At 27.7% G+C, this 23,683-nt stretch overlaps 1 protein-coding gene across 2 annotated transcripts in view; it reads left to right on the forward strand.

Moving 5' to 3' along the window:
• The window catches only part of LOC129980966 (B-cell receptor CD22-like), a 679,794-nt gene that overhangs the window by 602,668 nt on the left and 53,443 nt on the right, over window positions 1–23,683 (forward strand). For both annotated transcript variants that reach the window (XM_056091523.1, XM_056091513.1), the window contains exon 13: window positions 10,062–10,196. In XM_056091523.1, coding sequence (XP_055947498.1) covers window positions 10,062–10,196 — 135 coding nt within the window. The remainder of the gene's footprint in view (window positions 1–10,061; window positions 10,197–23,683) is intronic.

Raw genomic sequence — 23,683 nt, forward strand, 5'->3', positions numbered from 1 at the left:
GCATTTCATAAAAGGCGGTATTTAACAGTAACTGTAAAATATTCCATATAACAGAGCAAACAAATTCATTTTGATATTCTAGATTGTTGGTTAAAAATGCCGCTAGTCTTTTTTTTAATACGTTTTCTTATTTTTGTAACATAAATTAGTTTTCAAAGGTTACAAAAATGAAAAGAATATTTACAAGCGTTCAATAGCAAAAGGATTAGCGAAATATTTATCCAAACAAAATAACAAATTAAGTGTTCTCTTTGATGATCAAAATTTAAAAGTTCAAACAACTCGGATTATATTTTTGTGCTCTCCTTTCAAAAAATAATTTATTGCTGAAGGAATATCCCATGCTAAAAAAATGCAATTCATTTATGAAATATAATCTGCGTGCCATAAATAACTGCTGTAATCATTTTGCAAAAAATATCAAGTGTATTAAAATTAATAATATAAATTAACTGTATATTTAGAAACAATTTGTAAAAAATGAATTTCTAAATTGAAATAATTGAGATTTTAAAATTTATTGCGCAGTTTTTCAAAAAGAATATGAAACATATCAAAATAAATTAATTATTTTTCCTTCAGCGGAAGTCATTACTACAAAACTGTTTAGTAAAAAATACTTGAATGAGGCAATTCTCATTTTGATAATATATCTATTAAAATATTGATTATACTTAGCAGATGAATTGATGTCTAAATGTGATGAATTAAAATACCGTGTTTTTAAATAAGATTATTTGAAAAAATCTAAAGGTTCTTAATAATTAAGATTAGCTAAAGAATTAAAGAGATTTTCGAGGGATATTATTATACAAGATGTAAAATATTGATTACAAATAGCAGTTATTGTAAATGTAATGAACTAATATGCAAGGTTTTATATAAGATTATCACAAAAAAACTAAGGCTTCTGAAGAATCTAAGATTAACTAAAGGATTACTCAAAGAATATTATTATATGAAGTGTTAAATTCTTATTATACTTGCCTATTAAAATATTTATTATACTTGCCTATTAAAATATTGATTATTCTCAACAGTTATTGTAAATAGGATAACCTAATACGCAAAAGATTGTCTCAACAAATCTAAGATTAGCTAAAGAATTAAAAGAGATTTTCGAGACTTATTATTATAGAAAGTGTAAAATATTGATTATATTTATCAATTATTATAAATGTGATGAACTATTAGGCAGTGGTTTTATATAAGATTATCTAAAGGATGTAAAGGTTCTAAAGAATCTAATATTGGTTAAAGGATTAAATAGATTTTAGAGGAGTATTATTATCCAAATTGTAAAGTATTTATTATACGTGCATATTAAAATATTGCTATACTTATCAATTATTATAAATGTGATGAACTATTACATAGTGGTTTTATATAAGATTATCTAAAGGATGTAAAGGTTTTAAAGAATCTAATATTAGCTAAATGATTAAAAAGATTTTCGAGGAGTATTATTATACAAAATGTAAAGTATTTATTACATTTGCATATTAAAATATTGAATATACTTATCATTTATTATAAATGTGATGAACTATTACATAGTGGTTTTATATAAGATTATTTAAAGGATGTAAAGGTTTTAAAGAATCTAATATTGGCTAAAGGATTAAATAGATTTTCGAGGAGTATTATTATACAAAGTGTAAAATATTTATTATACTTGCCAATTAAAATATTGATTACACTTATCAGTTATTGTAAATGTGATGAACTATTACGCAATGGTTTGATATAAAATTAGCTAAAGGATTAAAGAGGTTTTTGAGGTGTATTATTATACAAAATGCCCACTCTAATCATAACCTTGAGGTAATTTCTAAACCTTTCGAGATAGGAATATAACTGCTTTAAAATAATACATTAAACTACTTATAAAGAATTATATTCTATGATATTTGATTCAATTACTGCTGAAAATATTATGAAATCTAAATATTTATATTGTCACCGCAAACATGTGCTGCAAGCTGTCATATTGTGTAAAATATTCGCCTATTAACATTTTAAATGAAAAAGATTAAGCTCTTTTACTGCTAAAACTGAACTAGTTATGAATATGGCCTATTAAAGGCTATTTAGAGGGAATTCAATAGGCTGATTTAATGAATTCTCTATAAAACTGCTGTTGAAATGGGGTAAACTTATCTAAGTTTATGTGAACTGAACTTATCTTTCAAAGTTGCTGTGAGCAATTAGGAATACCATTGCGTTTTTTTAAAAAAATATATTAGTTTTCTAAATAATGACAATTGTAGCAAAACAATAAAATAGCTAATAAATAATTTGTAGGAAAAAACTATTTCGGAAAGAACTTAACTCTAAATATATCTCATAAGAAAAATAATTTATCAGAATGAGTGAACATACCTTTAAAAAACTATAAATAAATGAAGTTAAATACTATACATTCGACATTTTTTGTTTTAATTATTTTGCATTTCTAATCCTAGAGATCTAGTGTTCTCCAGTTTTTGCTTGCTAACATTGAATACAATTTAATTAAATACCATTTAGCAAATAAGTTATAGAAATATTTTGGTGAAGAATTTCTGAGGAAGGTGGCAATAGCCATGATAGCAATCACAAAATGGAAGGCAGGCAAATGTAGATATTAGCATGAGTGCAGAATACAGTAAAACGTGCTGTGCATATACAAATTTCGAATTGCCTAATTTGTACATAACGTGAAAGCGCTGATAAGAAATATAAAAGAATTAGTGTCTATCCATGTTGTTGTTCAAACTCGAAGTTGAACGGGAAGGAATTAATGGAAGAACTTGTAATTCTCGGTATGCCTTCCTGATATCAATTAGATGATTGTACTCGAAGTCGTTCAATTGGTAAGATTGAAGAAGGCCGAAAAATAACAGATTTTTTCAGGGATTTCGACGTCAACCAGAGTGTTGTTTCTATTCTTTGGAAAGAATTTCATTCAAATGGAATGCATAGCAAATGTCACGAAGGAGGTCATGTTCGCAGTATGACGCCTATAGAAGATGGATACATAGTATTACCGATAAAAATGTACAGGTACAACGCAACTAGTCAGGTAGCAAGTAGTTTTTCGCTTCTAACAGGGAAGTAAATTGCCCTAAAAGCTATGACCAAACGTTTGTAACAAGGAGGACTATACGCCAACCTATTCTTATATGTATCCCATTTTCCAGACATCATCGTATCACCCGATTACAATAGTGTCATCGCAATGACTGTGCTCGCTTACTCTACTCGAATGAAAGTAGGTACAGTCTTTCGTATGATTGTTGTTAACAACTAATTTGGTGTGAGAGTTTTACAGAAAAAATTCAGGAAGGCACTAATATCCTACATGAAGAGTCATGGTATGGACTGGTATCATGGTTAGTGACCGTACGTCGTTCTAAGTGTTTTCAAATTTGACTGTTACAAGCGAATGATACATTAATAATCTTCTGATTCCTCATTTTCGTATGTTCCGTGGTGTTGTCAGTGACAAATGTGTTTTCATGGATGACAAAGAACATGTCATAGAACAATCACTTCAGGAATATCTAGACAGCGATGATATTCAACGCCTCGAATAGCTAGCACATTATCCAGAACTGAATAGCATTGAAAATGTTTGGGTTGCTTTGGGGAAGAGATTTGCTGGTCGACAATGTCCTTCAATAAACAGAGATACTCTCATCAGTGTACTGACCGAAGAATGAGGTAAATTATTGCGACAGTTGTTGGATAATGTTATGCAAAGCATGCCATGATGTTTGGAACTTCGCATATCTTTCATGGTGGTCATATCTCGTAATGACATCTTCCACGAGAATACCTGCAGACGGTGATTATAATCTTTTCACTTTTACATATTCAGTTCAAAATGAATGTTTAATCACTTGAACACTTTTCAAATTTTTCTAGATTTCAAAGCATAATAAATTATCCTATAATATATAATTGTAATATCATAGGATTCTAGCATTATATTATTTCCTTTTGCATTCAATCATGCTCTATATAGCCGCTTGTGATCCATCCTTAGCAATTGTACACTAGTGTAAATATGTGTATTAGTGTACTAAAATACTGAAATGATCTTCGAGAACGTACAAACGAAAAAAAAATTAGTAAAATCTTGAACATATCTAGAAAAGAAGAGAAAAACCAATTACAAAATTACATCATTGCAAATATAAATAAATTTTAATGAAATCGAAATTTTTCTTTGGAGATTACCAGGTTATAACAACCCAAAAAGGTAAATATTCTTTTATGGAGGCAATTAATTTTCAAGAACGAATACTTTTGCTTCTAATTTTCCCCATTAAATGTTTCGCTTACTGAGATAGCTTTCTCTCTAAGCATATCGAAAATTCAAATCTAATTCGGTCCGTGTTTCCTCATGTAACTTCCTTTAATTGTTTATTATATATAATCAAAATTCACATGCATTCTTGCATTAAACAATGCATCTCTCATGCATTATTTTTTTAATCTTTAGTAATGTTTAAGAAAATTTGATCTTTTATACTATAAACGCGCTTATTATTATTTTCCTCTGAAATTATTAAGAATTTTACAACTCTCTCAAAATGTTCTTTCATAGATGTACTTAATATTTAAGAACGAATACATATGCATCTAATTTTCTCCACTAAACGTTTCATTTAGCGAGATTACTTTTCTTTCTCAAACAAGTCGAAAATTCAAATCCAACTGGTCGCAGGCGGAAACTGGATTATTTCTTTTCTTCGTAGCGCATATAAACAGGCGGCCCCCTCTCCATTATAGCCGTCAACACCTTCCGCAGCTATTTCTTGCACTGAGGTATGAGTGCCGTTTGTCATTCGCGATATGTTTGACAGCGCTGCTATGAGAAATATTGAATTGGCAGTGATCGATTGGAAGTTTATGATTAAATGTGTGGAACCCACTTCCACTTATTTCTTTTCACCGAAACTTCCAGATCCGAACCCTTTTTCAGGAACGTGCTGTCTCAAAATATATATGGCACCAGATATTACAATAACCTGATACATATTAGTTATTTCCTTTAGGACAGAACTATTCAGGTTGATATAAAATCTCTTATTTGTACTTATTTAAATTTGAATTTTTGTGATATAAATGTTTCTAGTATTTTGTTATTCATTCTTTTATTAGCTCCCTTTCTAGAAATTTTATTTAAATGTTAAACTTGAGGAGAAATTTAATATATAATAGATATTTCAATAATTTAGAGTGTATAAATATATAATAGAATCATAAAAATGATATTTTCTTAACTATATTATGTTAGCGTTATTATTTTATTATTAAAATATAAGTAAAATAAAATTCGAGATTTATAGATAAATGCTAAGAATATCTTCATATTTAACCTTTTATATATCTTTTATAGTGTTTATATGCATAACTTTTAGTTAAAGGTATCGGATGCCAATTCAACACTTAAAGATAACTCAGCTCTGAAAACAAGTAAATTTTTCGAAAATGAAATTTATGAATAATCTTCTTAATGTATTAAAAATATACAATATTTTTTTACCAATAAAAAATTAGTGAAACTTTTAAATATACCACGTTCAGAAGAATTTAAGAGCTAAATTGATACGATGTTCTAAACTTTCGAAAAACAACTGTAATTATAAACTTTTATCGCATAAATGGAGTTGCCCTTACTGCTTTAAAATCTAAAGAAAATAATGAATTAAAACTTGTAAGAAAGAATGGATCAGCCACTGTTTAACACTATTTCAGATGCCATATTAACATATATTATTGTTATTCATTCATTTTTTGATACATTAGTACTATTTTTTTCATCAAAAAAGGAATCCTACCAAATGAGCATAAAGTCTCTCATTAATTAGATGGCATTAACATGAAATAACCGCCGTATTTTTATCATTGTGTAACTCTATTCTATAAATTTTCTCACAAGATGCCTATTTAGTGGCATAGTTTTCACTTCCTTGTAGAATATAATAATGTTGTGCGTTCGAGTTAATGGTCAGTGATGGCCCTTAGGACCCTTTCCCTCAGCTTCATTTCCCCGCCTTCTGCTGTCACGATAAAGGCCGTTCTATTTGCATCGAGTATTAAGACACGGCTAATATAAACCCTTTGTGATTAACAAAATGGTTTCGACGAGGAAGAAAGTGCAATACATATTATGGTTCGATGAAAATAAACCTGCCATTTCGCTCCAAAACAACTTCAGATGTTTTGGACATTTGCCATAAGGAAGGACATGATAATAAAACATTAAAAGTTAAAATAACAGATACTGCCCCTAAGGTTACAGAACAAATGTTAAACTGTATAAAGGGAAAGTTAGAATACTGCTTCGGCATTTATCGTACTGTAAAGAGAGCATACGTTGAAATTCATTCCGCTATTTAATTTCCTTTTATTTAGATTATAGTGTTCACATTTTACAAAAATCACCATAAAAGATTTTACGCTATTTATTTAATCTCTTTTTTTTATTTATTTAGCATTAAATTTGAAGTATTTCGCCCCACTTTTCTGTGATGTCTTTAAAAGAAGAACAAGTAAATATGAGTGGTAATTTATAAATTTTGTGATAATTCACACAGAAAAATGCAGCTTTAATTATTGTAGAATTAATTCAAATATTTGATACCTTGAGTTTTAAAATTATTTTTTCATCTACTGCATTTCAAATTTCAATCATAGTTTAAGCCATAGGTTACCAACGTATACCTTTCCTACCGTCAAATTGAAAAACTTAAACGGAATTTTGGTTTATAAATTGTCTGGCTACAATAATAATTGACAGATTGACATATAGATTTTTTTTTATGTTTACCATGATTAAGTTGATAAAGAAATATATAAATAATATATAGAGAGCTAATTCTTCAATTAAACTTAAATGCAAGGTTGAAAAGAGTATCACTTTTTTTATTAGATAGTTTTCATCCAATATATATATTTATGGTAAACTCTATGATAAAATGAGTATATAATTTTACCATAAATCTTAAATATTAATTAAAAAAATCACTTCGTTTTCTTCTTTTTTCTTCGATACATTTCTAATAGTTTTATAAAAATATGTCAAGGATTTATGTCTTTAGTGTAGATACCAGACAGATAATAGGGAATATTTGATGATTTTTAAAGTTTTGTTGTCCGAAAATTATTTTAGAAAGAATGCTTTTAGTACGGAATTTGTATGCCATATTTTTTACCAAAAATATAATCTTTTTGCCTAGCGTATTATTGGAAAATTACTGACGCATTTAAGTAGTTGTAATTATCTTTTTGAATTTTCTGGTAACATAATGAGAAAAAAGCAAATAAATCAATTTAAATTTACTTGTCATAAAATAAATTATCAATATATTAAATATCATAGCAAATTCTTTTAAATATTCTTCTTTGCTTCATATTTGGTATTTATATTTCATTAATTCAAAAAATTCTAAGTTATTAGCAAAGTTTATGATAAATGAAACGTACATTTTCAAGGTTATATTATTAGAAAATGATATATACTGATCTTGCTTTGCCTCCTATGAAATTTGAAACCTAAAAAACCCATTTTTCATGTCAAAAACTATTTCAGCACTCCTATTTCCTAATTTAGTTCTGAAGTATTCGTTCAGAAGTTTATTCAGGTCAGACGAAGTTCGCTTAAAAACTAAACGAACATCCTGTCTCAAAAATAAAGAAAAATCGCCTTCTGAAATATGCACTTCTAGCGGAAAGTATTTCGTCCAAATAAAAAAATATGACCGGAAAAAAAAGAGTTATAAATAACAAAAATTCCAATCCCGGTAATCATGAGCTTTCGATCAATCAATGCCAAATCCAATATTTCTCAGAAGTCAGACTGTCATGGCGTCCATCTAATGGTGAACAAAATGGCGATTTGTAATTCCCATTACAGAGCATGACATTATAGTTACAGTTAACTTTCGTGATTCGTTTCACCTCGTTAATGGAACAGATGTCGAGACTAGAAGTTAGTAAATTGAAAACGAGGCATTTTTTTTTTAAAGGAAAAAAAAAGTCTTTAAAGTAAACTAGAAGAAATTGTTTCCGAAGAAATGCAAGAAATTTTATTTTTTATTTTTATGGGTTTTTCTTAAAGAATGAAATTTATTTTTCAGTTTATATGCTAAACACATTCAGAAACGACATTTTTGTCTTCAATAGAAATCATTTCACGAAACTTTGTTATTAAAATTGTATGTATTTATTTGTGAATTAATTCTACATATTTCTTTTTTATATAATTAAGATTCTGTTTTTAAGAATAATTTTTTATTATATATTCTAAAATCAGCTTATTTTGTGTATTTGGTGATTATTGTTTTTCGAGAGTATTTTCATTATTAAATGGAATTTTGGAGAAATGAATGTGTGCATGTACAGTGCACCATAAAATATATGATGGAAAATGTATACGATATATGTCGTAAGAATCCCATGTGATTAAATTAAGATAAATTATGACGAGTAACAAGTCTTATCAATCAGATTTAAAAATATCGCATACATTAATCATTTCTTTTTATTTTCAAATTTGTATTATTTAGATTACTATAAAACAACCTATGCTCGTTTGTATTTTGTTGAATGGAGAAATTTGTGTTTATGCTCAGCTGAAAACTACACATAATCTGCAATTGTTTTGTATTGATCGCAAGAGAGAAATTTTTATTTTGTGTTATTGTGTTCTTTATAAAATTAGTAAAAAAAAAAAAAATCTGAAAAATATATAAGCATTGGATTTTCAAAATTTAGTTTCGACCGTACAATATTTATAAACAAAATTTCTGCCTCATCTTTTGTAATGAATCAATAATATTTATGGTGTCTGTTTAAATGAAAAGGGAATGCTTATTTTGAAATACGAGTAAGTAATTTTCAACGAAAATTAATGTAAAATAAAAACTTAATCCTTTTACTCACTAAATAAAATATGGGTTTTCTTAAAGAAATGCAAAAATTATATAATATGTGATTCTTTCAAATTAATTATCAGGGCAATAATTTTAATAAAAAAAAGCATTATTTTCTTTGAAGTAGACTGCTATTTTTTTATTTCTTATATATTTTCATACGGTAACTGAATCAAAATCTAAAAACTTTATTCAAAAATCTCTATATAATAATTCGCACACAAACCCACACATATACACATACTGTACTTTATTCTGAAAAGTGTAAATCTCTTACATATTATGTTAAAATTATCATCAAACTAGATGGTACTAAACACAGTAAACTAGCACTATCTTAGTAACGCTGTAGTCATAGTACAGGGTAGTCATAAGTTCCTCCCATGATTACAAAATAAATAAATAAATCTGAAAAACTATCTTAGTTTTGCATATAAATGTTTCGATATATTTTAAAGATGTTAAGGAAACTTTTAAAAACCACTTACGTCAATAAATTTCGATGTGAGCACTTTTGGTAACAAAAAGAATGTCAAGGTGATATTCCAATCCTCCCATATATTTTCAATATTTCAACTGTCATATTAGTTACAGCCTCTATGTTTCTGACTTTGAATATATCAATTTTTCAATTGGCGTTGCAATCATTTAGAATTTTATGTAACTCCAAGACTGATATTCAACAGTAATGGCAGATTTGAATTCCTGTAAGAAATGTGTATATTTTATTTTCTTTGATAATGCCATTTTAATAAAGGATGAATATTTTCTGCATTAATGGACTAAAACAATTAAGAATAAGATTAATCTTAACTCTTTTTTTTGGAATACATTTATACTTAGAATTATATTAATTATTATATTCAACATATCTATGTCTATCTATCTATCTATATGGAAGTAATATTAATATTTTTAATTCAAAGGCTTGCCTTGTAACACATCCGTTCGAAGCAATTTCATAAATTTCCAGACCTTCAGTTACAATAATTCTCACTAACTCAAAGCATTTACATATTTTTAACACACGATCGAATTCGATACTTTTTAAGTATCATAAAATCAAATGAAAGTTTCAAGGTTAATGATGATTTTTCTAGGTTAATGACAAAGATATTTTCTTCTCTTTTCCAGGATTGGCAGGTTGGCATGCAGAGTTTGGCGACAAAAACGTGCTAGTGATTGCGGCGATCATCGGCAGTATAGCAATTCTCTTTGTCCTGGCTATCATCATCATCATCCTCATTATGAGAAAGAGACGATTAAGAAGTAAGTCTTTTTTTTTCTATATCTGTGTCATTTGTCGGCGAAGATGACCCGTCAGAAACAGCGGGATATCGCCCAAAACATAATCCCAAATGTTTCATCAGTAGTGGTGTAATGCAGACATTGATGCTTCACAGAATTATAGGTTACTATCTACAATTAAATTTTTTCTGATATAATATTCCTGTAGTATTTTCAGCCAATCCCACTAGAGAAATACATATACTTTTAATATCGTCGAATAAGCTACAGTATAGTTTTCTCCCTATAGTAGAGATTGGTTAGAAAGAAATGAGTATTTTCTTTTTATTGGCAGATTCTATATGCATACACTAATATTCTGATAAATAATAACAAAAATAATAACAAAAAAGTTTATACATTCTTTGATTGTATTAGTAAAAAGATAATCAAAATCTGTAACTTTTGCAGTCACTTTTAATTCAAATCAAATTATTATCAACTCATTTCTAACTGATAAAGTAAAAAACGATATACATATTGCATTTTCTTTTATATTTCTATTTTGCCCGCAAGATATCTGCAATACAATAGTGATCATTGAAGGCTCGTCATTCTAGATTTTGTGATACTTTTTATCGAAGCTAAATAGTTAAATTGATGATGCAATAATACATTTTTCTATAACATATCAGTGACGATTTTTTTTCTGTAATATTTTTTGTAGTTGAAATTTATTATGCAGGATTCATATAAATTGAGAGCAATGCATTTAACAGCTGTCCTCACCAGGATCTTGATGGTGATTTCTTTAACATTAGATTATTCAAATTTTTATAGGATGTATTATGAAATGACTCAAGATCTCCTATTTCGCGATTGTCGTGGGCTAGTTTTTATATAGAATTTATAAATGTCCTCACCATTTATGACTAAAAATTTATTTTATTTACTTAATCATCTTTATGAATTATAACTTAAATGAGATTGGTTATCAGACCATAGCACAATTGAAGGAATTTTAACATAGTTTTCAAAATACAGATAACAGAAAACATTCAAATAAATTATTCTTAAAAGGTTAGAGTAATATATCTTTCGTTTTGACAAATGAAATTAATATTAAAGATACATGGATTTACTAACACGAGAGAATTACTTTAAAAACATTTAGCGAAAGAATTATTGTAACGCTATTTTGTAAGAATTAAAATTTCTATTGTATTTATAGGATATTAATAAATACGATGCAAGATAATCTTCTTCGAAATTTATCCGGGTTGTTTTCAAAAATAATGTTTTAAAAAAAGAAATTAATCTATAGTAAATAATTTTTAAGAGCGTCAGTTTTACAATTTGACCGACTGAATAACTTGAGAAATCTTACTTGGAAAAACATACTTTCTTTATGAAAGAAAATCAAAAGAAAAGAAGCATTAAAAATTAGTCGAACAAGGCATTTTTTTAAAATAAATTTATATATTATTATTAGTTTTCATTCTTGGGAATATGCACTGACTCATTATAAGCCCGAGGAAATATATAAGCTTTCATTTCTTGACTTGCATTGTTCTTATCTTACTCAGCCTAAATCAGTCTTATAGATCTACAATGAAATGAATAGATGAAGACCTGAAATGTTTTATTTTCATAAAAATAATTGCTTTAATTTTTTCATACGGAGACAAAGAAGAACACTTATGCTCCCTTTTGCAGTTATATTCTAATTCCTCGAAAATATCTCTATGATTTAATTAAACTTTTGGCAATGACTTAAGATATTTAAAAAATGTATATTTATTGATTTAAGTGCTCTTATCATACCAATGTTCGTTGGTTGAAAGGTTGATAAATAAATAAATTGATTAAAAAAAATGGAAATTGGGAATAAATTGGAGGATTGATAAAAGAAAGATGATAAGAATGATTGGTTGAAAGATTGATAAATAGATTGATAATAATTATTTCAAGTATGCATTTTAAATAAATGCTCGTTGTACTGTTTAATTCACAATAATATCACACTATGAGTGATACACTATTTTAAGGAATTAAATATATTAGAAGAAATTCATATATTGTAAAAAAATTTATCTCCTTATAGCCATTTTTATCAGTAATTTTTGAAACATTATTCATTTTAGCCATTAGGAACTTTGGTTAAAGAAACATAAACTGAAGACTTATTTTAAAATCACCAATACTTTATTATATCTCAGTAAAAAATATTTTCTCTAAATTGCTTAGGATATTTTGTATTTTTAAAATCCAATATAATTCCTTTTTGATAAAGATATAAAGACTATATTTATTTTGACAGAAAAATCTATCACATTTTTAAGAACTGACAACTGCTCCTTGTTTAGCTATCCTTTCATAGAATATGCTAGAATAAAATATTCTTCCAAAATTTTATGTAAGTGAATTTTCATAGGTCAACTAATGAGTTAACTTTACAACTCACAGCTCTCTCTGAATTTTGTTGTTTAATTGATAATTATAATTAACTTCCGCGCAATTTTTCGATTATATTTTTAATGCTGTTTAATCTTAGCCAACATCAAAACAAGTTTTTGTTATACCGACAACTCCAGATTTCCTGGAATGATGTATCGCCGCGACCTGGCGATGTACTCCTTATTATTATTAACCTTTGCCAAAAAAATAATTACCCCGAAGTCCAGAGTAGAGAAAATAAGGCTTATAGATTGGTTCTGCAAGTGGCAGAAATCTGCGCTCATTAGAAGAAAGAAAATTAGGATCGCCTTTCTTAAGAGGGTTTCCTTGCTTCGTCTGAGCTGATACACTGTGTGATTCAAGGCAGCCAAAAAGAAAAGAAAGCAGGCCGTTAAATAATCAGAATAGAATCGCAAACAATCGGCAGATGTGGAAAATCTCGAATAGGAATTTTTTAGGAGTCATTCATAAATAATTCAATTAAAATATATTTTATTTAAACAAAATTATAATAGCCAACTTCTATTGATTACACTTTACTTCTTTCTAACAACGATCTAATTAAAATTATAAAGTTGAAGTGCCATTTCGCGATTAATTAGGCTAATGCTCTTTTTAAGATGGTGGAGCAAAATTTGGCTTAAAAGGAGGAGTCTTTATAATATATCTTCGAAGTTACATTTTATGTCGTGTAAATAAAAGAGTTTTCGACTTTATACTTCTTTTTTCCTCCATTTTATTTCGAAACGAGTATTTAAAATTTAAAATATACTTTCTCAGATCATCATTGTAGTTTAAGAACGCAAAACAGAAAATTTAATCGCTGAAGATAAAAATATTTAATTTTCAAGTAATATATAGTGATAACAAGAAAAATTTATTTGTTTGAATAAATTGAAAATAATTATAAAATATCTATAATTTTACTTCAACTCTAGCGTTTCAAAAGTCAAGTTTATAGAAATGCAGAAAAATAAAAAGATATACATTTAGGTGAAAAATTTCATTTTGCGCAAATAAGATGATATAAAAAGTTTTTGAAAGATTCAATTAACAAATGGCGATAAATTATACTATGAGTTATTGATATTAATTTTAACAGGGAAATTTTTCCTATTTGTTGTAATCAAATAAAAACACTTCTGTCAAGAAATTAACTCCCAAAATCGATTTAACACATTCCATGTGCCTTGAAATCAGGTCTTTATTTCATTAGATAACCCCTCTTTTCGTTATCTCTTACTGTAACAGAGAAGAGATAATCCAATTGGTAATTGGAAATAAATGTGAGTTAATGGCGATTCCTGCTCATCCAACATTTTAAATATGATTTAATTCAATTTTAATGGTGCAAAATATTAAAAATATAGCAGTTTTATCGAGTTATTTTGTTGAAAAACTTTTTCATATATCAGTTATCAACTTTTAAATTTGCACGGAAGAGAATACACTCTATAGCTTATTTCTATTTCTTATCGTTATAACCCTTTCTTCGTAAAACTGTTTTTCTTTACTTTTGTCCAAGTTGATTTTCATCTTTTTGTTTACTGCCTTACTTATCCTTACCTTACTTAATCCTGTTAATTAATTAAAATATTATAATTAATGCAAGGATTTTTTGCCTTCGAAAAGATATGTAAAATTCACCTTAGATTTTATCTATTTTCTAACATTTGACCTTAGAAAATGAAGCTGAAATCTTGTCTTACTTTTCTAAGTTGTATTTTCATAGATGTGTGGCTTATTTCCGCAATATCCTATTTTGAATTTTTTAAAAACAAAAAATGCGAGCTGAACTATGCTTCTGTTTTCATTAACGATACAATATGCTTTCTGTTTTTTCATGTATTTATGCATAGCACCATCACTATAATGGGGAAAAAAGAACATCACAATTGGCGAAGTATCTAGAATCAGTCCCTGAAGATTTGTATGAGAAAAATCAAAGCACACAAAATGATAAACCACATTCAGCCAGTATTGAAAGACGAGAAAAGCTATCACACACTCCATTACAAGAAGCTATTAAGTACTAAGTTCTGTATTTTGTCTTTATCATTTCGCGGGTCATTTGGTAAAGATCTGTCAGAACCAATAGTACTGGAGCAATCTTTTTCTTGGCAACGAGGTGATTATATCGGGACATAAAAATGCAAAGCAAAAACAATGTAAAGTAAAACAAAACAACAAAAAAAATGTTAAAGAGAAAGGATAAATGATGTGTTTTCAGCAAGCTCACCCTCCAGGGAGTATATAAGCAAGAGCTCTCCTAAAATAAAAGATTGCTGTGGTTTTATTTGTTTGGTTTTTACACTGCAGGGAAGCTGATGTCGGAACCATCAAAACAAAGTTTGACAAAGGTTTATCTCTGTGTAAACGAGTTACACGCAAGAAAAATCTGCTCTGCTCTGAAATAGAAATGTCGCTCGTTTCTGTTCTCGAGAGTAATTTTGCCTGAAGCATTCCCTGAATATTTACAAATGTTACATTTTTATTTCAAAGTAAATGAGATTGCAACCGTGATACTTTGTGTGGGAGGGATAGTTCAAAGGAAGAAAATGGGGACAATTTGACTTTTCTGGATATTCACTGCGCTTTCATGCGCCAATGCTCAAATATTTAAACTTACAAAGCGTTTTTTTGGATTTTTGAAAACAACATGGTTTCGGTTTTAAAATTATATCAAATAGAGAATGATAAGAATATTATAAACAGATCTTCCAGAATAACCAAAATATTTAGGAACTGCTATTAAATCAAAGGCCTAGGGCATCTGGCTTTCACCACATTGCATTTCACATTTATTTAACCATCCGAAATTGCTATAATTTTTCGTAGCAGAAAATGGAAAAATTAACTCTCAAATAATTCATTTGTTTAATTTGGGGAGAATAACCGAATGTCTGGACTGTCGCCTATGTAAGCTTGATTCATAATTTCATTTCTATTGAGTCATAAATGAGCAGCATATATTAAATATATGAGTTTATGAAATAATCTTTTTAAGAAAGACACTACGTATTTGCAATTAGAAAATGATTATATTTACTAATATCATTTTAATGTATTAATTCAATGAATATGTTATTTTTAAGTAGGTAATAAAAATTACTATTTTATTTAAAGAAAGAATTTTTTTAAATGCAATTGATTACATTAATTAAATTAAGAATGTCTGGAGATAATATTGTTTGATTTTTCTTTTGCTTCTAAAATACTCAAACAGAACAACATTTATATTTCTAAATAGGATTAAATTGTGCGTCGTAGTGACCCACTGTATGGAACAACAATTTATCTAGTTTCTCAAACCGTTAAATTCAGATATAAATAGAAAATAATGCTTTTAGGATTTACTCTCTACTTTCCTTTTTAATTAAATTAATAGGACTATTATCTGTAACTAGAGGAATGGCCCAGAAATCAGCTATAATCACTAATAGTCTTCGTATATTTGATATATAATAGCTCATAATTACTAATAAAACTTAAAAGGGGCATTAAAAATATGAAATGTTAGTTCAAAATATATTATGTACGTAAGTTTATCTAATATATGAGTTCTATGTGTAAGTTTCTGATGTGTATTTCGGAATTTATAAACCATTTTGCATTAATTTCACTTGATTATTCTGTTACAATTTTTTGGGGGGGGCGTTGTTGTTTTTTTATTTTTTGCTGTAAAATAAAAAAAAAAACTTTGATTTTATTGCTTTAAAGATAAATAAATCATATTACTTTTCTGAATTAAAATTAAATATGTATTACTGTTCATAAAGATGAAGTAGTCTATATTCGGCAATTTTTATCGATATCTTAATTGTTTAAACATTTTGAGAAAATATTTTTTTTGTAAATGATATCCTTGTAATGATTAATGCAAAGTAGATAAAACTGTAATGATTAAAATCACATGAAATCCGTATGTAACTAGAATTTATTATTATTTATTGTCAAATATCAAAGAACCGTTTAATGACAGAATTTTTCTTAATAAATATAACTGTGCGTTTCAATTTCTCTTATAAATTTGATGAAATAACAATAACAATGAATCAGGGATAATTTATGAATTTTTACATCCTCGAACCGATTAACTATTATTTATCGCTTTGTATTGATTTATGCATATATAGCATTCTTTCATATTGACATCAATTTTTCAAAAGTAAATGAAAGAATTATTATATTTATTCAATCCATTCAAAAGCAATTTTTTTAAAGCAAATAGTTCTATGACTTGATGTATTGAAAGAACACTAACAAATGAGTATTAATTCTAATTTCTGAAATTTTCAAATGAAATGTCAATTTATTTATTAAATCCACATCAAATATTTCAAACAATAAAAGAATATATAGAGATATTGTCTTAATAAACAATGACTGACAACAGAAACAAACATGTAGGCAATAGCAGGCATTTCCTCTAAACTTAATAAAGAAACGTTGCATCAAAACAGTGATCTTTAACCAAATATGCCTGATTTAAATATGAAAACACGATTCCAAAATGAGTAATATCAAACTCTAAGCACTGGAAATGAATGCCATTTGCATATAGATTTACCCGAATTAGATCGACCGCGAACATCTGGTTTTGATGTAAAGCGTATGATCAGTGGAAAATTCCAAAACAAAGGACATCATTTTACACGCCCTGCTTTTTATTCCGATTCCAAATCAAATTTTCCTCCAACCCGCAGATGGAGGAGGCCTTGTTCTATCTTCTTTGTTTCGGATGTCTGTCGGTATTATTTCTGGTCGATGGAGACGTTAATAAAACGTCAAATATTCTGAAAATGAATTTACATTTAAAAGGTAAGAAGTTCAAGAGAGGCATATGGAGAAATGCTTGAACTTCTGATGTGCTGCTCCTTGAGATATTGGAGTTCATTCGACAGCTGTTTTGAAAGACAATTACTTCTTTCCCTTTGTCTTGCTCAAAAGGTTTTGGGCGTGTTTTATTCGAATGTGCATCAATCTTTTTGGCTGTTTGTTGTAGGAATATTTAAGAAACAAAACTTTGGAATTACCTGTGTAATAATAAGCTTTATATGCACTATTAGGTGTTTGTTCTAGCCAAATTAACGAAGCATTGCAACTAAAACTTTATAAAGAACGGAATTTAGTTATAGTTAATGACCAAAAAGTATTTACCACTTAGCTAACTTAATGTCTTGCTAATCCGAGAGTTGACAAGTTTTAAATGCACTTACGTATTCCTCTCTTTTTACCCAAATGTGGATTATCTATTAGAAATGCTAGCGGAATTCTCTAACGTTTGAAATATTGTGGAAAATGAAAAAATTTTCATATTTAATGGAAATGGGAACAATTTTAATGTGTTACTCTTTTGTGAATTCCCCCATCGAAATTTAACTATCATCGCAGAAGTAGACGTAGAGCTCTACACATACATATATACATAGAGCTCTACACATACATATATACATAGAGCTCTACACATACATATATACATAGAGCTCTACACCTACAAATATACATAGAGCTCTATACAAAACTTGTATTACTTTGAAATTATTCTATTAGTGAAATACATATCTTACATGACGTTGAAAATTTAAATGGTTTTCTATTATTGAAATCTAAGCCGTGCATCCAGTTTGTATTCTGAATTTAGATGCATGATTTGAAAATTAAATTTTGAACTACAATCTTGTTCAAAGATGACATGAAGGCAATTGAAAATGAAAAGCAAAGTTGAAATCGTAGTGAATAGATGAAAATAACAAAAACAATCAAGAAAATTCCATACAGAATCAAAATGAAAATATGATTCGGAATGGCATCAATCATTAGATAACGACAGGTTGGAAGTTTCTGTAATTTCATTGTGACTGAAATATAGATTGTCTTCCTATAAGATTATCTAGTTTAATTTTTAATCATTAGAAACAATGTTTAGGGTAAGTCATTCATCTGACTCTCCGACCCGCCACAAAGTCACACGGATTTAAACCATAAAACTGAATGACTAGACCACCGCAACAGCAACACTGGCGGGAACTGTGGTTGAGTCTTTAAGGGTCATCACTGGCCACGGTACAACCCTCCCCGAAGGAAATACATCCCATCATCGATGAGAGGAGTCAGATCCCCCACCTATTTGTGTACCCTACAGGGTGGAAATATCCAACCACCATGCCGGAAGCATCTCATCCTCATTTCGAGGTGCCCCCCTCCCCCCGGGGGTTCACTGTTTAAACTGGTCAACAAGAGATTAAAGTAAAGTGAGATTATTTCAACATAAGAAATGATATAGTTGATGATAAGCCCTTCTTGAAAAGTAACAAAATATTAGTGGCATTAACGCAACAACAGATGGAGACTTAACTATCTGATACTTTAAAATCATTTTCCATGATCTGAAATTTAAAACCTTCATTATTTATATGTTTGGTGTAATGTGACTAATTTGCATGCTTCTGTTTTGTTCCATATGAATAAAGAAGAAAAAAAAAAACTCTCTTTATTTCGATAATGAGATAAAATGCTTACACTTTCAAATAACCTCTTCCAAAACATAAAAGAAAATGCAGAGTTCATGCTTTAATCATTTTATAAATTTGCATAAAACTACAACTATCATTCTCCTGAGATAAATTTTTTCGTAAACAGAAATTGGATTTGATGCTATTTCTGTGAGATTTATTCAAAAAGTTACAAAATTGTACCATCTTCCCGAATGTTTCTTTTTAAAATCATTAATGATTAATTATTTAGTCTGGAAGGATAAAGAATATAGAGTTTTATTAAGAAATCATACAAAGAGCGATATATAAGGAAACTGAATAAAGAAGAAATGCAAATAAATTAAAACCATCCATTTGATACGCTGTTACAGCTGGGAGTTGTCGAAAAGTTAATGATTCCATTCCTTTCTGAAGCTCTTCAAAAAGACATACATTAAATTGTTTAATATGAATTATTCATCGTTTTTCCGAAAAGTATTTCTAGAAATGCATTTAAATAGTTTCGCCAAACAAAGTTAACCTTTTTTTTTTTTTTTTTTTTTTTTTTTTCTCTTTTATAACTTGTGGCTTTTTTTTTTTTTAAATATACTTAACAAAATAGTTACATTTGATTCGATATTAAAAAAAAAAAGACTTTTGATTTTTCTTCATGAATTTTGCATTCGCTTTCAATAATAATATTAAAGAATCTTTTAAATACATACGAGGAAAAACTTTTAGAAGAATTAATCGAGAAGAATTAACTTCTCTTTTCGATTTCGCATTAAAAAGCAGACTTAATTTTAATGTTTTCAATGATTCGTAATTTTTATACATTTCCACATCTATAATTTCATGTATTTTTTTTTTAGTGAAATGGCATTTATTTTTAAGAAAAACATTCTTGTGTATTCATTAAATTTCGAAAAAGTGTATTTATGAGCGATCAATATTAAATGTGGGAAATGAAAATATTAAAAAAATATTTATATAAAAAGAACCAGAATTTTTTAATATGAATTTCAAGTGCTTAAATATATAATTTGGTCTCCTATTGTGAAATTAAATTGAGTGGGTCTTTTGTAAAACAAATAGGGTGTGAATTTAAAATTTTCTTATTTTATGTAGCAATTCATTATTTATTTTTAGATATAATATAGGTATTTTTATGCTTCAATTTTTCGCTTTCCTAATTTTCCGAGAGTAAATTAATATTAAAAATATATTGTATTTAAAGCTAATTTATTCTTCGTTTGCATTGCTTTTCAAAATAACTCTAAATTAGACGTCTAACAATATATGTCACCCTATAGACGTATAATTTTTAAATTTTGGAAAAAATCTAAATATTTTCAGTAAATATATGTAGATGTATTTTTGACATCCATTTTCATAAAACGTAACAGATTTCGTTATTTTGTAAACGTACAAGGGCAATTATCTCTCTCGTGATTTAAGAAAGCATTTAGCTACTTGCCTAAATAAGTTGTATTAAATTCATTCTTTTCTACTCTCTAATTAGGTGGTATTTTTGAATTTGTTTGCAGAAAATTATGCTCGTATTGATTCAAATAAAAGTCTAGAAATCATTGGAAGCATTTATTGATTATAGATTATTTTTTGTAGAATTATAATATCTATAAAAAACTTAATTTTGAATTATGAATATAAAATTATGATAATTCTATTCACGAATTATATTTAGTACTACAGAAATTAACTTTTTAACTTAAGAAATTTAAAAAATATATATTTGAAAAAAGCAATATGCATTTGAAAGCTAGGATTATCATTTTTGAGATATTTCATTCTGTGGTGGTAATATCATAAGCCAGATAACAACTTCCGGAGAAGAGTGTACACTTTTGTCTAGTGGCTTTGTTACTCGGCTACGAACCCTAACTTTGCGAGTTCGAATCTCAAACTTGCACAATTCTTTTAATGTTTTGAAAACTACAGACAAGCAATATAATGTCAATACAAAACTGCTTTTACATTATTAAAATCTGTTTTATATCAGTCATAAAAATACTGATAAAAGGTTTACTTTTTTAAATACAAACGTGAATTAATTCATTTGACTTTAAAGATTATAAAATAATGTTATTTTATTACCCATTTCATAACTACACGGCAATAAAAATGTCCAAATGCGTCAGAATTTTATAATATATTCGAATTAAAAATGAATATTATCAGTTTCCTTATCAGAATGCAATGTTTCAAATTATATAATTTTATACAGCTTAATTATACTACATCAAACTAGAAAATGCATGATTTAATTTTTTTTCAAAATATCTCATCATAATTGCTCGTTAAAACTGGCAAACGGCAAAGAAGAAGTGACTCATATCAACAAAGGTTTAAAATTTTTCTCACAAAAGACTTACCGATTTATTTAAACGATGATTTATTCATTAATAAATGTCCTGATTTTAACCTTGTATCTTTTTTTTCACCCTTGAGGTATGATATAATAATGTCTTGTCTCTTAGAAAAGGTTGATTAACGTTTCAGAAAAGGAAAAAAAAATAATAACAACACTTGAAAGAATTACACTTTTTTATAAATGCCTAAAGCAATATAAATTTCTTTTTGTTAAAAGAAAATGTGCAATATATATTTTTCTATTGTGTATTTCTTTGGATCGCATTTTTTGGGCATATTAAGCAACTGAAACTGGAAGATTAGAAGCTTAAATTTATCCTTAGATCACGTCCGGAGAGGTAGCACAATGAGTTCACGCTTTAAAAAATAATGAGGAGGTTATTTCTTTCACTACGATGAAAGAGGAATTGTAATTGGTTATAAGAAAAAAAAACAGAATGAAGTTTCTCGGCATTTATATATTTTTTAATTCTATTCTTTACAGATCATGAGACAAACTTTAGTTGGAAGGTGTTTTATTTTCTGAATTAAAAAATAACGCCAACAAAAATTTCAAATGCATCACTTTAAATAAAAATTAATAATTTGAGTATGGATTTCTGTTATTAAATTATTGTGAATTTTAAATGAATGTATAAATAATTGCTGATAGTTTCATTTCTAAATAAATTTACTAATAAAATGGAACAAGCTTATTAATTAGAGGGTGGAAATTAATATCCGAATTTATCTGTACTTCATATACATTTAATAATTTTCATTCCTTATGTGATTTTGTATAAAATCGAATCTAATTAAATATCTTATTTTTGTATTAAAAAAATAGCAATATCGTCATAATTAACTCATTTTAATTAAAGATAAAATGCTGTTTTTTAATAAAAGCACATTCATATTTGTTAATGTTAATATTTTTATAAATGTTATTTCCGAAATCTATTTAATGAATGTTACTTATGTATTTAATTCAATGTTACTTTGCATGATCATTATTTGAGCTCGAAAAGTGATTGGATTTATGATAGGAGGCGAAAATCTTTTTAGAGCTGGTAGGAAATGGCTGTGCTAAAAAAGTGGCCACTTTATCGTTCTGTGTCAATGGTTCAAATGTCTTAAATTTTAAAGAAAATAATATGGAATCTGTTCTTTAGAAATATCGAAACAAGAAAGCACATTTAGAACTGAATATATGTTATTAACATGTTCTGAATTATATTTCCTCTTACTAAAAAAATAAGTAATTAAAATAAAAAATACAATCGAATTATAGTATAATTAAAGATATAAGATTTATTTTTTAAAGAAACCCACATTTAAATTTATAAATACGATATATTAAAAACACATTCCCATTCTTACTTATTTTTCTTTATTAAAGATAAATATAAAATGAATTAATATTATCCAAATTGGTCTTATTTATCTAATAAATCCATAAATTAAAATCATTTTTATAAAAGAGAAAAGTGGTCTCTTGTATTGACACATTTATGACCTTTTCTGTGATCTAGAATACAAGATAACATCTAAGGTATAGGCCAGATTTTGTGAGTAAGATGATTTTCTGCTAGACTTTTGGGGATAATTGACCCGCATTTATGTTTCGCTCGCTCAGACCCCCCCCCCCCCCAGCAGTCATAGCGATACATTTGCAGCTAAAAGCACTTTAGTTTTCCAATTCTAAATAATGTTTACAAAAGTCACAACCAGGGAATTGATATAAAATTCTGCGATGACTTAGCTTAATTCATTAGACACTTATTAATTACAATTTTATATTCTAATAGTATAAATAACTAACTTGGAAAGAAAAATTTCTAACATGTACATTGTTATATTCCTTTTATTTCACCTTCTTTCCATTATTAGGAAAAGATGCATGATCCTTCTATTGGAGTAAACAAATATTTAAACTACTCATTTATTTTTGCTTTAGAATCAGAAAATATTTTTGCAAGTCTTTAAATACAGCTATTATAGCTTTATCCGAGCTTTAGCGAATACCGATTTATGTAGCTATTAAGAGTCTAATCAATAAACGTGCGTGAAACTGACTTACATCTTAACACGCAACACACGGAAATATGCAATACATTTTGGCAAACTGAGGTATTGATTGGATGTTTACAATAGGAAAGGCCCTGCTTGGGTCCATGCATCAGGATCATTATTCAGGATAGCTTCTCCTGAATGTACACATGATTT

The sequence above is a fragment of the Argiope bruennichi genome, chromosome 1, assembly GCF_947563725.1.
Source record: "Argiope bruennichi chromosome 1, qqArgBrue1.1, whole genome shotgun sequence".
In the NCBI taxonomy this organism is placed as follows: Eukaryota; Metazoa; Arthropoda; class Arachnida; order Araneae; family Araneidae; genus Argiope; species Argiope bruennichi.